Source organism: Tachypleus tridentatus, chromosome 4 (assembly GCF_004210375.1).
Source record: "Tachypleus tridentatus isolate NWPU-2018 chromosome 4, ASM421037v1, whole genome shotgun sequence".
Classification (NCBI taxonomy): domain Eukaryota; kingdom Metazoa; phylum Arthropoda; class Merostomata; order Xiphosura; family Limulidae; genus Tachypleus; species Tachypleus tridentatus.
Window position 1 is genome coordinate 101623949 of NC_134828.1, and position 16784 is coordinate 101640732.

General features: G+C 29.5%; 1 protein-coding gene across 4 annotated transcripts in view; it reads left to right on the plus strand.

Moving 5' to 3' along the window:
- The window catches only part of LOC143249782 (uncharacterized), a 66034-nt gene extending 52568 nt beyond the window's left edge, over positions 1–13466 (plus strand). For 2 of the 4 annotated variants that reach the window (XM_076500199.1, XM_076500200.1), the window contains exons 12-14: positions 328–426; positions 3091–3173; positions 4512–13466. In XM_076500199.1, coding sequence (XP_076356314.1) covers positions 328–426; positions 3091–3173; positions 4512–4638 — 309 coding nt within the window. In that variant the 3' untranslated portion in view covers positions 4639–13466. The remainder of the gene's footprint in view (positions 1–327; positions 427–3090; positions 3174–4511) is intronic. The other 2 variants (XR_013027944.1, XR_013027945.1) reach the window with 2 other exon arrangements.
- The last annotated feature ends 3318 nt before the right edge of the window (positions 13467–16784 follow it).

Genomic DNA, 16784 nt, shown 5'->3' on the forward strand with positions numbered 1-16784 from the left:
ATGCCAAGAATCGTCAGTGTTTAGCTGATTCTGAAAAATTAACTGCACATCAAAGTTACTTTTATATATTCAATTTTCACAAATCTAATTGAAATTGTTATTCATAACTATTGTGTAGGTGGTGATAGTGACATTGTACTTAGCTTGTGGCCTGCCTTTTTATAGGTAAGCTGCAAACTGCAAATGTACTCCACATTTTAGGGTCTTATGAAATATAATATCTACAAGGATGTTTCACAGATATAGCCTTACTTTTGTTGGGCAGCTAGATAACTTATGGAAGATATGATTGTATTTTGTTTAAAATGTATGCTTATGTCACTTCAGGATTATGTGAGAAGCGTGGAGCAGCGACGGTTGGGAGTTAATAGAGGAGCATCCCAAGCAACAATTGAGCAAAATACGTTCCCATACAAGTACAAAAAAGTAAGTTTTATTGAACTTTGTTAACCCTTTCATGATGAGCTCTGTATAGTAAATTCAAGTTAAGTATTTATACTATAACTGTCAATGTAGTATATGTACCTTCACAAATTTTGGTAGACTTTTAGTAAAGATTTCCACATTTTTGTACTTAGAAATTTATATTTATTAATGAAGTGTTTTTGCTAAAGATTTGTTTGTGTAAATATTGAGTCTATTTTGTCACTAGTCTGAAAGCAAAGTGATTTTCATATTATGATTTAAAAACTGTTCTTTGTGCCAAAACTTTCAGTTATTACTTGTGATTTCTCTAGAACCTCCTAAATTTGTATAAAACATTTGTTTTTCAGTGAAGTTTTTTTGTCTTTTATTTTCTCTAACTATATGGGGTCTCTCAATTTTACTGAACTTGTAACCACCATAAAAATTAGGAAATAAATATGAATTATGATTTTTTGTTCCAGAATAACTACAGATTATTACACAAAAACACAAATGTATAGCTTAAATCTCATAACAGTATACAGTGATTTATATATTTAGTATTTTTAATGTATTGATCTTCCAGTTGTGCCTAGCTAACATTGCAGAACTTGCATTGATGTGATGCACTTGTGCTCATGTAAGACTGACCTTTAGTCTTTAAAAACTGACGTGTCTTGGCTGTGCATTAATGGACTAGTATTTGGTAAAATAGTCACATTTCAATTATTATACACTATATATGTTTATAGATTATTACTATTTATAGACAAGTTTTGAATTTGTTTTTCATAAAACATACAGTAAATGATTATGTACAGCAGAAATGTATATCTTCTACTTATGATGACCTTTATTCTCATTCAAATTTTGCAGGTGGAGGGTGGGAAAGGAAATAATATTCTGTATGTTTTATATGTACATTTGAAATTACCAAAAAATTATAAATAATTATATCAATATCATAGAATTATGTTATAACTTATTAAGCTGTATTTTGTCTTAAAACATGGAATTTTAAGCAAACCAAAAACACAACCTACCTGCTCAAAACCTTGGTTCACGAAAAGGATGGCTTCCAAATACTTCGAAATGGTTGAAAAAGTGGTTATAGGGACTTTTGACTGGTTGTTCACATGTCATATATTGAAATAAATGTACATAAGAAATTCTTTCCAAAATGGAAAAGAAGTGAGTAGGGCCTCTGTGTTTAATTCAGTACATAAGCCATCTCTCAACAAATAGAAAAGATATGAGATTATAATTTTAGATTCTAGCTCAGCAGTATCAGTAATTTTAGTACCTGATTCATATGAAACCACAGACTTAATATTTTGACATCACAAACATCTAATTTGAACCTGTGTTGCATTCACCATGTACCATGTGATACAAAAATCAAAATTAGGGTGCGTTCTTTTAATATGTACTTTTAAAGTAAGAAATTAACTAACGTATAATACTAAAATTTGATTTATAAACTACAATTTGATACCAAACTTATTGACATAAATTCAATTCGAATAAATTGTGAATGCAATTCAACAAACGTGATGACATGGCCTTCTACCTGTGATCTGTCGAAATAGGGTTAATAGTCAGAAAACTTTTTAGGGTAAAGAAAATGTTATTTTTTTCATTCAAAAATTTATCTTGAAAGCTGTTTAAAAATTATGCATCAGTTAAGACAATACCATTAAAAATTTGTGCTATTAGTAACTTTATTGGTAGGACATAAATTATCGGTTATTGTGTTATACAATCTGAAAAAAGTAAAACGTATCTCGGGATGGCTGGTATGGCCGAAGGTTGCAACTTTGAAACAGTGTTTATCACAAATTTAAGAAATTTTCCTTTTTGTTGTCATTATTGATACTAACCATTTGAAGACACATTTTGTGCCTGTTTTTAATATAGACTGACAGTGTGATGTGGCAGGTGATTACATGAGCTTCATGAATTTTAATATAGATGTAGTTATACCTTAATTAATCTACAAGACAATGGGTAAGAACAAAGATCTCTTGTTTTTAGAAAGGCCTGAAAATAGTTGGTCATATGATAAAATCATTATTGTGAAATATAATTTTTTCTTTATTTGTTGAAAGGCATCAGTTATCGAAGTCAGTTCACTGTGGCAATCATAAGTGAATCAGTATGCTGTAAGGAAAAACTATTACTACCAAATATTAGGGTCAGGCCAAAGAAAAAGAACACCTGGATAGTCTAGTAAAATACTAAAGATATCAGACTGTGTCCCAGTTGACTAACACTTTCAGTAGTAGTTGGTGTAGTTCTTAATAAAATATTTTTACTTATAATTTGGCCAATATGGTTTGTATATCTGTGACTGGTTACTGTTTTTGGTAATTATGTAAATTGTAACTAAATTATTTGTTTAAAATTTTCCAGTATGAAAAAAACAAAATAAAGGAGTAAAGGAAAGGTTTCTTTTTTATAAAACATAAAATATATTTTCTGTCTTTATTTTATTTAGGTACATAAATGAAAGGACCCATTATTTAGAACACTGGGAAAGTTGTGTAGATGTTATTCTCCATTAATATCAAACACAAATGAATATATCTTAAGTATAATACCATTGTAGTTAGTAGTAGTATTCTTCAGTAACAGTCATTTATTAAAGACACAATCAGTCATTAACTCCGTTATTGGTTATTTCAGATACAACGAAGTTCACAGGGAAATGAAAATATTGAGAAATGTACCATCTGCCTTTGTGAGCTTGAAGATGATGAAAATGTCAGGTAGATAACTTTACTGTAAACTGTAAAAAAAGTGTTTTTTTTAATCTAAAATAAGTATAATGGGGTAAACATATTTTCAGTTTTAATTCTCTTCATGTGTAGGAGAAACTAAATACAATGTATGTACTGTGTGCAATACAACACACATTGTTGGCATGATTTAATGGCATACAGGAGATGCCACTGTTAGTAATTAGACCACACCTGTTATCACATTGGTTTCAAATTGTTTCTTTGATATTTAACATAATTATACTTTCTCCATTCTTTTTTTTAGAATTATACATTTCAAACAACTTGTATACTGACAATGTACAAATAACAATCGTTTATAATATCTTGTTTAATAATCATTTCCAAATTTTATATATTTTTATAGTTTTGAAAACAAAATTTATAAATGAATCAATGGTTTAATAAGTGAAGTAAACCAAGTATATAAATATGCATGTATTTCTATTTAATTTCCACAAACTCTTCGATCACATTATGTGCTACGTATATGGGATGAATATTATAATGTTAAAGGTTTTATTATTAAGTGTATTGTTTGTTAAACAGGAAAGTTGTTAAAAGTTAAAACTGTAGAACTTTGCTGTTAACAAGAAAATAAAATGTTTTATTTTAATAGAGAAAAATACCTCTATTACATTTCCAAAGTAGCATAGTTAAGCTAATAATTTGGAATTATATTTTACAATTGTTGTACATTAATATGAAAATTTCCTAATTTTCTCTAATCCTTGAATATTTTTAATTTAAATGTTTTCAATTTGTTTGTTCAAAATAATGGCAAACAGTATTTTTTTTAATTCCAGTAGGCCACTTCTTCTGCAATGTAGCATGTATATTATATTAATAATATTGTCTGAATATATTAGAAAATACCAAATTTTTTTACAGCTCACAAGATTATGTAAATAATATACATATAGGTGTTTGTGTTCAAGGTCATAGTTTGAATTGTTTCATGGATTCTAAGATGTTCCAAACCACAGAGATATACATACATAATACATAGTTGTGAATAATTAAGGATTTTTAGGTTATCTCTTGATTCTATTTGAAAAACGTTTAACTAAAGTTTAAGATTATTTATAAATAAGGAATTATTATAACAAAGAGAATCAGCATACAATGACATGAGTTAAAAACACCATATAATTATCCTGCAGCTGGAGGTTTTTATCTTAAAGGTAACGGGATGATGAACCATTTTTATTTGTGGAGATATTTCTTCCCATGGAAACAGATACCACTTTATTGTTTGCTGTAGAATAATTGTCTTAAATATTTTAGATTTTTTTTAATAAAGTAATTTTTTTTCTTTTTGTCTAGACGTTTGCCTTGTATGCATCTCTTCCATATTGACTGTGTGGACCAGTGGCTCGTCACCAATAAACGCTGTCCAATTTGCCGTGTGGATATAGAAGAACAACTCAAAGAGTTTTCCTTAACCTCCTGACTGATCCGTCCCAAGCCAATGAGTCGCTAAGTTTCACTTGCTGCTCCATTTTAATAACTGCCTTTATCTGTCTTCGTCATGTTAGAGGTATTCAGATTTGGTTGGACAGATTAATTACGTAGTGTCATGCCTATTGTGAACCCCCCAAAAAAATTTTAATTTTGTTTTTCCGATCCTAAACAAAATGAACATCAATTCTACTAGTTTTTTGTTGTTGTTGGTTTTTTACCATTTTCTTTCCTTTTATTTCCTTTGATATAATTGTGAAAGCTCTCTTACAGTAGTTTGTAATTATTAACAGCCAAGAAAGAATTGTGATGTGACTACATATATAAATCTAGCTTTTCTGTGCTATTGTTTTCATAATTCAGTTTTTATAACTATTACACATATTGATGTCATTGAAATTAAAATTTTCAGAGTTTTTAAGGTTAGATTGTAAAGATATGCTTTTTCCACCCCATTCGTCTTTCTATTAACTTTTTTTGGTTTAAGTGTATGGTTCATCATGTTATTTGAGTTTTAAAGAATCTTCCTTTCTGTGTGAGATCTAAATTGTGATTTTAAACGTAAATTTAGGAACACATGGGAAGAGGTAATTATAGAACAGAATATAGCACAGTATATGTTTAGAGAATTAAAATCTAAATATTTATCTGATCATGGTAAACAAACATTTCTAAGGTTATGATGCAGTAAAGGTGATTTTTGTCCTATTTGATTACAGAAAATTATGATCATCTTTAGTAATTTTGTTGTTTCAAAGTTTGGTTATAGTGTAGTTGTGGTTGATCTTTCCCGAACCAAAAGAGGTGACAAAGTTCCTGTCTTGCTAAGGGATTGTAGTGTTTACAGCTTGCATTCCATTAGTTTTTGGGTTTTTTCCCCCTGTTTGGCATAGTTTGTGTTGTAATCAAAGCGAAAGTTGTAATGTTGTGTTGTTTTGGGAATGTCTAGAAGACAAGAAGTGCATTTCTAATGTTTGATTATTGTGTTTTGTTTATATATTTTCTGCCCGTATTTAGCATCTTTTGTGTTAATTTTTTATTTCTTTTATAATAGGTGCAACATTGATTATAACAATGCTTTTAGATTTTACAAGTTTGTTTTATTAGATGAGGAATTGGTCATTTATGTGGAAAAATAAATATGTAAAGATGAATTGTAATGATTAAAAATATTCCTCTATTTCTTATTTGTTTTTAAGGAGGAAACTGTATTCTTTTGAAATTGAAATTGGTAAAATTTTGTTGTAATCAAATACAAAATGATTTTTTTTTAATTTTTGGCTCTTAATGGTGAAGACACCTCTAAATCTTTCATCACTTATTCCATGTTCCTATAAATAAATATTTTTACAGGATAAGTGGGCATTAAGAGCCTTTTGTAGTTAAAAATATGAAAAAAAAATCACATGCCGTGTTTCGTAAAAGGTATATTTTTTTTTATATTGTGCTTTATACATTGTATGATTTTCTGCTCTAGAAAGGTACATTATATGCCTGTTTTTGGTTTATTTTTTGCATGTACACAACTTTTAAATAATGTTTCTTTTGTTTTATAAAATTTGCATTTCTCTTGCCTTAATTGTGTGGTCAGTTTTCATTCAGTACAGAAAAAGATTTTATACGTATTTCAGTGATTTCGTAGCTATTTTCTATTATGATGATTCCTAATAAGAAAATCTAGCAAAATAAGGGGAAGAAAGGGATCTGATGCCCATTTAGGATTCTTTAACCATAATTAAATATTGAGAGAAAAAAAATACAAAATGATTATATCATCAAAATATTGTTTGCATACACTTAAAATATTTTAAACAGCTTCGAGCTGTGGAAAACACTTCTTTATTTGACATTTGATTCATTAAAAAAAAAAGCATTAGAATAATCATAGTTTTCTTCATATAAAATTAATTAGTTTTTTTTTAAGTTGTTATTTTGTAAAATTAAGTCAAATGTAACTGAAAGTTTGTGGTTTTCAGATTTCATTTGCATGCATTTTTACCAGTGTAAGTAAAATTGGAGCTTTATTTAATTTTAAGGATTTTCTACGTAGTTTCAGATGTTATTTTCACAACTATTTAAAACTTGGATGTACAACTCTTGTTACATCACCTAGAAGTCAGTGATCAGCATTTAAAATGAATCCTTATTGCAATTAGAGTTTGATTGGAATTTCTTGTAATTTTATTATTTGTTGGAAATGGTAAATCCCACTCTTAAGATAATCACATGACAAATTAGTGGATTGTCTTCATTATACGTGTATGGGACATTGCCTGATAGACATGATGAATAATATAGAGAAGACTGCTGATCTCCAGTTTCTTACTCCATTCCTTTTGAAAGTTTTACAATTTTAAGAAACAAACAACAGAAACTATGGTATATGTATCACTTTATTGTTGCTGCTTGTTTAAATGCTTTATTGAATCATAAAAATGTTTCTGAATTTTTCCAAACATTTCTGTAATTTCTCTTCCTCCAAGTTGTTATATAATTCTTTACCTCTTGCTTCGAATGTTTATCTTCTGTTTTTTTCTGATATTATACAGCCTTTAATTGTTTGTTCAAATAAATATAAATTGTTCTTCTGTTTACTCTGTTGAACACATTTGTAACCAAAACCCACAGTAAATTAAATTCTTAATATGTATTTTAATTATAGATAGTGGAACACTGTAGGTTTTAATTATGTTAAAATGTTTAGGGTGTGCAACAGTAAGTAATGCATAAAAAGATAGTAACTAACTGAATTTTATTGTATTCATTGTTGGGAGTAAATAAATTATAATGTAGTACAAGAATGTGTAGCTGAAAATTTGTCAGTTGAGAAGGAAAAAACTGGATATAGCCTTAGGCTAATCATTTATAATAATCCATAAAAAAATGTATAGCTTTAGTTTATAGTCTTTGAAATCTGATTTATTGTTTATATTATAAATCTGACAAATTAGAATAAATGACATTTATTTTTCAAGAAGGAAGCAAAAACAGTTAGAATTAAACTGGCAGACAAATAGAGAAGTTTGTTTGTACTGATCCTCTAAAGTAGGCAATATTTTAAACAGATAAAGATTTGTACACCCAGCAGTTAGTGAGTGACATGGTAAAGTTTACAGAATAGTTAAAGAACAATTGTAAGAAACTGTTCTGATGAAAAGAATTTACTTTGTTTGTTACATATCATACATTGCATACATTGACAAGTCTTATGAAGTATTCATGAAGATTTTATTTTTTAAAAGTTACCACATAATTTACTCTCAAGTGTAAAACATTAAAATTTTTAATAGTTTATGATCCTGTTCCTGCATTTTAAGAACAAATAAAAATACTTTACTTCAGCTGAATGACTGACTATTCCAAGAAATTATACTTAGATCATGTTTTCTGTATGTGTAGATGCTGTGATTTATGGATGTATTTTGTCATTCAAGGTAAATTGTTCGCTGTAGTTTCAGTCAGAAGATTTGAAACTTTGTGGTAGTGCTTATGTATGCTTCATGCATACATTGATAATAGTTCAACATGGTGTTGTTTAATAGAGCAGTGTTAATAATTGATTATGCTTATTGTACCATATTGTAGTTATGCCTCATTTTTTTGTGGATTATTAGTTTCCCTAAACATTTTGCTAATTTTTTACAGCCTGGAGGATTGTCATCACCAGAATTCCAGCATCTAATATTATTTAATTGTAAGTCTCAGAAACAGTGGGTAGATGTCAGCACTCTAAAATTTGTATCTTAGGTCATTACTTAAGCAGAAGTAGATCATAATGTTTGTGATAGTTTGATTAGAAACTTTCTTTTGAGCATTTAAGGAAGATATTGATTGATAGATACAAAACATTTTAAATGTTGGTGTATTTAAACAAGGTTTTTTTGTTTATTCTCTGTATACAGAATTGTGCATATCCTCATGCTTTGAGAAGTATTATTTTGAGACTGTTGCCTTTCCATATGTGGAATTAAATGTTTAAAACATACCAAGTACGTGTAGTTTTGTTTTTTCACTGTGTATATAAATGTGGATATCCTCGTGCTTTGGAAGAAGTTCCGTAGCTTTAATGCCGAGTGAATACATTAACTATATATATACTGATTTTTTTTTTTATTAATATTATTATAGAAAAATACTTATCTTGCACAGTGAGATTTGCACTTGTTTTTAACTTCTCTTTTTTTTAACAGTTTAACATTGTTTAGAAGTAGTTTTACGGTATTTTTGGCCAGTATATTATTGCTGTTTGTATATCATAAATTTGGGTGCATATAAACATTTGTAGCATTGTTACTGGATGAGTTATTCATAGATATGTTTTAATGCTTTCAAAATATTACAATTCAATTGTAGAAGTCATGATAGGGTGAGTGCTTGTGTGTAGAATTAGTGGTTTTTTTTTGTGTTTATTCAGGTGCTAAGGTGTTTTATCTATATTTTTGTGGTGAATAAACATTTTTTTTGCTATTCCTGTTTTTTTATTTTTGGTCATGACTTTAAGTACATTTTTTATTTTCATAATTTGTAGTAACTGTTCTTATTAATTTTTAATTATTGTCATGGCACTTTAATAATTATTTTTCTGATAATTGTCTTAACTCCTAAATGAGGCCACACCCCTACTGTTTTCATAAATTGTTTGAATATTTGTAATAGGAGTGCCACACAGCTGTTTTTGGTTTATCATATGTGTAATACTATTTTATGTTACTGCTTTACTGCATTTAGAAATCAGTGCTTTTCTCAGGAACTTAGGTGTTTATGATATCAGAAAAAGAAATTGATAAATGATTAGATAGATGAAATGTGCACTAAGTTTTTAATTATTTAGTTATAGATGTAAGTGTTAGGTAATATTTAGATTAGGAATGTTAAAATGAAAAAAATATACATTTTAACTGTAATGACAACATGACTACAAAGCTCTAAAACATGTTGCAAGGTATACTACTTTCCTGTAGGTTTACCTTTCAGTTATAATAACTTATGACCATGTATAACCTAAAGTTAGTGCATAGGACTGTGAACCCAGTCATACCTAGTTTGTATCCCATTGTTGGAAGATTTCAGTCTGCACTTCAGGTCTGTGAGTGCATCTTAAAAGTGGTAGTTAAATTTCACTATTCAGTTAGAGTAGCTCAAGAGTTGGTGGCAGATGCTGTCAACTTGGTATCTTCCATTTAGTCTGTCAGTTCACAGTTATGATTGGCATGTGTCAGTGGCCTTTATATAGCTTCTGGGAATATTGAAAAACAAACAAAAATAATTTAACTTTGTTTGACTTAGTTTTGTCTCTCCAGAGGTAGGCAAGTATTTGAAACATATTTTGATTCTAAAAATATAAACTTCGATGATGTCATGTTATTCAAGAAAAGATATTTAACCCAGCTTCATTGAGGGATATCCCTCTATAGGGATATATATATAATTAAAATTATAACCTAAAGTGCTACATGTAGTCAATAAGCAGTTTTGAAAATATATATCAGCATTTAATATATAAATGCAACAGATGCATTTATTTGTAGTGAATAAAATTACAAAGTAAATACTTTGTTTTTTCTTAGAAATAAAAACATTGGCTTTTAAATGTTTAAGAAATTTATTACTTGTTTTTCAGTAAAGGTTTTCACTTTAGCATTTGTAACTAAAAACTGGTAGGTATAGAAAATGTGGGTGATTTACAAGTAGGATGTTAGACAGAAGACAACAGAAACTTATAGGTAGCATTTTATTACATAGAGTACGTTTTCTTATTTGATGTTTTCCACTAAACTAGAGATGGATTGTATATCAAAACTTAGTAAGCAAAAAAAATGGATTGCCTCATAATCTTTTCTTATATTTAGAATCAATGATGTATTGTACTTTGTGTATTTAAAGGATTTAATGCTGTGCATGGTTAAAGACATTGTTCTTCATAGCGTAATGTGAAAAACTTTAGGTTGTATGCTATAAAGGTCTGGAAGTACATGGTACATATGTAAAGGATGGGGAATTTCATATTATGTATGTGTAAAAAGACTGGACTGCAAACTGTATGTAGGAGATACATTTCCTGTGGGTATATGTAGAAACATACGTTCTGCATGGGTAAAAGGACTTTGAGTTCTTTCTTATTTATGTGTAAGTGACATACTTCTGCAAAATGTGAAGGAATGTGCTTTGTGGGGTGTATGTATTTAAGTAATACTGTATGATCGTAAAGGACATAAGAATTAGTACACTGTTAATGTGTGATGCTACTCTTGTAATCGACATGAAGCTTGCTACTATTGTTGCCAGACTTAAAATAAAAGTTACATAACTTGTATTTAAATAAGCAATCATATTCTGTCTTTGAATTTATAAAAATGTCCTCACAATAAAGTCAGAATAAATGCTCTTTTGCATTGTTACAAAATTACTGTGTCTAAACCTTGCTATCATTGGTAATAAAGCTTTTTAAATGCTGAGAAATAATGGTAAACCTGTAAAGCTTCAAGCTCATAAAGGAATCAAACTAAACAAGCTGCAAAAACCATATTAAATTACTAAACACTAAAACAAGAGTAGAATTATTCCCAAAAAATTAAAATATCTTTAAATGCTCCCAACAATCACCTAAAATGTATAAACCAAACAACATAAGCAGACTAATAGTGAGTGACTTCAATATACCAACCTGCCATCTTTAAAAATATCTGGAAAATGTTGTGTATTTCTTCCTAAGAACAAAATGCATCAATCTTAATCAAACTTGTAGGCTTCGATGTTCCTCTATTTACAAAATGCATCAATCTTAATCAAACTTGTAGGCTTCGATGTTCCTCTACTTACAAAATGCTACAATATACTTCATTTTAGAAGGACGGTAAATACACAGCGTCACCATGAGCTCGCTAGTGTCTGCCACAAAAACCAACATCTACATGCAAACGATTTAAAAATTACCCTTAATTTAACAAGTATAAAAGGCACTTGGTGGAAAGGGTATAGTAATAACATTTCTGTTGTTCGAAAAGAAGATATGAAAAATTTTCTGTGCCATCTCAATTCTGTTAAGACTTGAAAGTAAAAATGTTTACGTAGAGGGAAGAAAAACAGTAGTGCACTTAAACAACAAAAACTATATATTTAACAAAAATGTCCTATAGACAATTCAAAAACACCTTTCTACCTTTATCAACATGTGAAGTCTATAAGATGTCATTAACACATGAGAAATTTAACAAATGGTAGACTAGAAGTGTAATTTCTTGAGCAAAATAATATATCGAGCAATAAAAAAACCTTCTGTACAAGATGCAACCTCATTACTGATCATAGTCTTGAAGATGGAATATGTCAACTAGACATTATAAATGTTAGTCGTGACATAGGAAGAACATTTTGAAAAATGAAAAGACAGCTTATTTAATAAAGACCTTGTGAACAGGAACAGTGTTGTTCAACTGTGTAAAGTATGGAAACAAATGCTAATTAAGTCTACAAAATATTGCAGACCATAGGAAGTAATGTTATTTAAACATTTTTTTATACTTCCATATATGAATGTATGTATTGTGTTATAAAGTCACTATCTTAACCCTTTGGATGCATGATTAAATTTCAGGTTGATCAAAATCCACTAGTTGCACTTTTGGTCAGCAGTATATGAGTGCATAGAACTAAGGTAATTCAAGGACGTGGAAGTGTCCCAATTGTCACACTATGAAGAAACGTTTTGTGGCAACATTGGGTAAATCTAATCGTCACACCAAATAGCTATAAATGTCAAGTATGGTAAATCTTATTATAGCATGCAGGTGGTTAGCCTCATACAGTTATTCTTACCATATGAATTAGAATATTTAATAGGTTTCTCAAAACGTCACGACTAATGTGTATAAGAATGTAACAAAGTATCTAATCTGACTTTATTTTGATAACGATGATGTCAGTAAAGTTAAGGAATGTGTAATTCATTATTTAAATGCTTTTTATGTAACCTTTATTTTAAGCCTGATGATGGCTGTGATAGAATGGTCAATATTCCACCCTAATGAAAAAGTATTTCATGTCAGTGATGTGGGTAGTCTCGATCATTTAAAAATATGTATAACTTGACAATGAAGGAGAAATATAGTAATGTTTACTGTGTGTTTTTAAGTGTCTGAATCGTTTTGTACCTGTGTAAGGGACACATCGTATCTTATGATGTATGTAAAAGATGTCCTTTAAAGACTGGATTTTGTATGTGTACGAGGAGTTTGGTGGATGGCAGGTGTTTAAGGAATTTCAAACTCCATGGTACAATTGTAATGAACATTGTAGTGTATGACATGTTTAGAATAAATTGTACTTTGTGGCATTTGAACAATAAGCATTGTACTGAAAAGGGTGAAGGTATTAGAAATTTATAGTGTAAGGGCATTGTATTGTATTGTATTGTGTGTGTAATGTTGGGGCTAATGACTATCCTTGCAAAATGTTTCATGCATGCAAATGTACGAGGCTTTTATTGAGATGTTATATACTTTTCTGGTTTTATGTATTTAATATTACAAAGTATTTTCAGAAACATAAACTGCATAATTTAAAGACTTTATAATACAAGTAATAATCCTACACTTTACAGGTGGTGAAAATTCCAAACCATTACAGTTAATATTTTCAATAGATTTGTGTTTTATATGAGTGACCCTTGAGTGTGTGTTTTAGTTGTCATTAACAGGACTCTTGAGCAATACAAGCTTGAAGAATAAAATTTATCGTAAAGCAGCTGTATAAAGGGATCTGATAAAAATGAAATATAAAAACCAACACTAATATTGTCATAATCTTACCTTGATAAAATAATGTTCCTGAGAGCCCAAGAAGAATGGTTTTATTTATAGTGCATAAAATATAGAATGTTACAAAATTAAACATGATTTGCACCCTAAACTCTTTCAAAGAAATAATCGAGATATGAAGATAGTTGAATAAATTAATGTATGTCTTTAGCACATGTAGTTTTAAAGTAACAGTAATTGTCTGTTTCTGGAAGAACTTCAAACCTACACTTATATTTCTTGATGAAGTGGTTTGTTTGTATTAGTAGAAAGAATACTGTTAGCACATTATTTGAATTGTGTGATGATGGTGGTGGTGTAATGTTAATTGTGCTTTAGCAGTTTTTGCTTGCATTATAAGTATTCAAGTGAAATGGTGTTCAATTTTACCTTCTTTCTAAGGTTGAGATGAAATAACACAAATTGTTTTTATGATTAACCCTGGATTTGATGATGAAGATAAGTATAATATGATGAACATGTTGCGTTCTAATATGGGGTCTGGTGTGAAATTGATATACTTTTTAGTGTTTAATAACAGCTGCAGTACATCAGTTGCAATGTCAGATATTGAATGAAATGTTTATGTAAGGGTATGATCTGCAATAGTATCTGTAACTTTTTTCCTCTTGTGGAATGTAAAATGGCTGAGGAAATGTTTAGTCCACTTAATTTGTTTTAATCACAGTGACCTAATGCTCAATCTTTATGATGTGGTATAAATCCTTCACAACATCTCTGTTTTAGCTAGTTTGTTTGCTGTTTCAACTTTCTATGGCAAACATTTTCCTACAGTTAAAATTCAACAACACTGTAGAATACAGAACTAGTTACTATTATAGTAGGCTAGCTTGTGTATACTAATATAGATTTTTTTTTTGACACAAAGTTTATGAAGCAATAATTAGTCAATTCATTATACAATTAGTTTAAGCTCAGAAATTGCTGAACAAATTATTAGTATATTTAACATGCATATAACAAGCATACAGAAATATACTCACTTGTTTTTATTAAAGTGTTCAGTGTCATTCTATGAGTTGTGTGATAAACAGTGATTTGAACTTTTTCTCAGTTTTGTGTTCTTACATTTTTAAAAGTAATTTTTGTCTTTGTTAGACTGAAAGAAATATTGATTGAGATTAGTTATGTAGTGAAATATTACTGCTATTGCCTAGAACATGAACTGTGAATTAGTTCAGCTTCTTAGTATTAACTGAAGCAACACACTTAGAGCTTCTTTAACTTATTTGCACATTGGTTTATGCCATCATTTCTTTTTTATTATGGAGGAGCACTAGTAATATTGCTCAAGATCCTACCTCAGATGCTTTCTTTTTCTTTATTAGTAAACTTCCTATAAGAAAAATGTTTTAATACCTTCAGTAGAAGTAAGGTGTAAAAGAAAATCTCTTCTTTTAAATATAGTTTTAAGAGTAATTTACCAGTAAAACTAGCTATCCAAACATTGGTTCATCATTTCTCTATCATGTTTTGGAATGGCCTAATATCTATATCACGCTGGGTTGTCAGTGGCTAGTATTTAGATAAAAGCAGTCCTTCCTATAAGGCAGTTTTGTGCCTTTTGTATAGCTGTTCAAACATTTTTCAGGTGGAAATTTGATTTATGTGAAATAATCCTAAAACAGTTTCTATTTGCATAAAGTCTTTAGGTGGGCTGATTCCTGTATATAAACATTTTGATAACTTTTAAGTGCTGCAACTTCCTGAGTGTTTGCGCATCTATATTTTAATGTTGCCTTTTTCAATATTTTGATGTCTTTGAAAATAAATGATAAATTACTGTGCTATTGGTTGAAGTTGTTTTATTTTAATTCACAAGTCATAATAATTTGCAAGTTTTCCAAAGGATCACAGTGGACAAAGAAATACGATTTTGAAGTTATAACTGCTGGTATTCAGGATACACGGAAAAGATTCACATCAAGATTACTGATTGAATGGTAAGGTATCCAGTGGCCTCAATCAGGTTTCACGTATTGATTTAAGTTTTTCTTGAACACAGTTGAATTGTAAAGGATCGTTTTACTTAACATTATGTTGAGTTTTAATATAAAACATGTAGTTGTCATTCTTTTTCGCAAACAAATGTCCTCGAAGCCAAATGGCATTACTAAATTGAACGAAATGTTTGTCAGAGCTACATCCTTTTTTAGACATAACCAAACTTATGCTGTAACTGGTCACAACATGAGTTTTTTTTTATTATGTTTAGGCTGGTAACTTTCAAGCTGAACATTAGATATATGACTACTAGTCTTAAAATACAAACGTATAAATGCACAACTAATGCTTAAATATTATTTCAGTACTGATTTTAGTGTATGAATCAAGTTATTCGTCCAAAAATTGTACAAACCCCATTTCACTGGATAAGTGGTAACTTGTAACGCAAACATTTGATTCCCTGCAGTGGACGAAGTACAGATGGACTATTGTATAGCTTTGCACTGAAAAAATACACCACCACAACAACATTGCCCAAAGTAGTCTTTATTTCAGTCTGCTAGACATGATGTTGCTGTGGTGACATTACAGCATTTAAAAGAATAGTTTTAATTTGCAAGTTCCTGTCAACATATTCTCTTATTTTACAATTGTATTGCACAGAAGTTTATTTTAGATCAGCGATTCCCATCGTTTTTTTCTCTTCGCGAACCACTTTTTAAGCAGTAATAAATTTTGTAAAATAACTTTTAAAAGTGTTGAGTTCATTGAAATTAAAAGGTTTGTGTAACGAATAGTATGTAACACGCTAACAACAAAATTTTAATATCTGATATTGTCATCAGTTTACAATCAGTACCCAATAAAATAGAAATACAGTTACGACAGAAAGTGTTCGTACCCCTGCGTTCCAAGTGGTTTTTTGCTCATAACTTAAAAAGTATCACGAGTAGACTAATAGAACTATAATATATTATAAATATACTAACACATATCTATATAAATTTTTATGTAAATTAAACGACAAATAAACTGTTTATAAACAAATAACCAAAAATAGGAGGAGCAGAAAGTGTTCGTACAGTTCACAACGTATGAAAAAAAACATATTCCCGTAAAAAATTTGTTGAGTTTGGTGAATAAACCACATTATACCACTCCAGAACGAGACACTGGGTTCATAATTATTGGAATTTAGCCAGCAAAATGTATACTTCAGGCAATTTAGCGCCGTCTCCGTCATTACCATGCTTGGTCATCATGGCAAACAAGAAACAACTGTCCAGTGATTTAAGAAACCGAATTATTGTAAAATACAAGTCTCATGTCTCTTTTCGGTATTGCCACATAACTTAATGTGCCGAAATCTACTGTT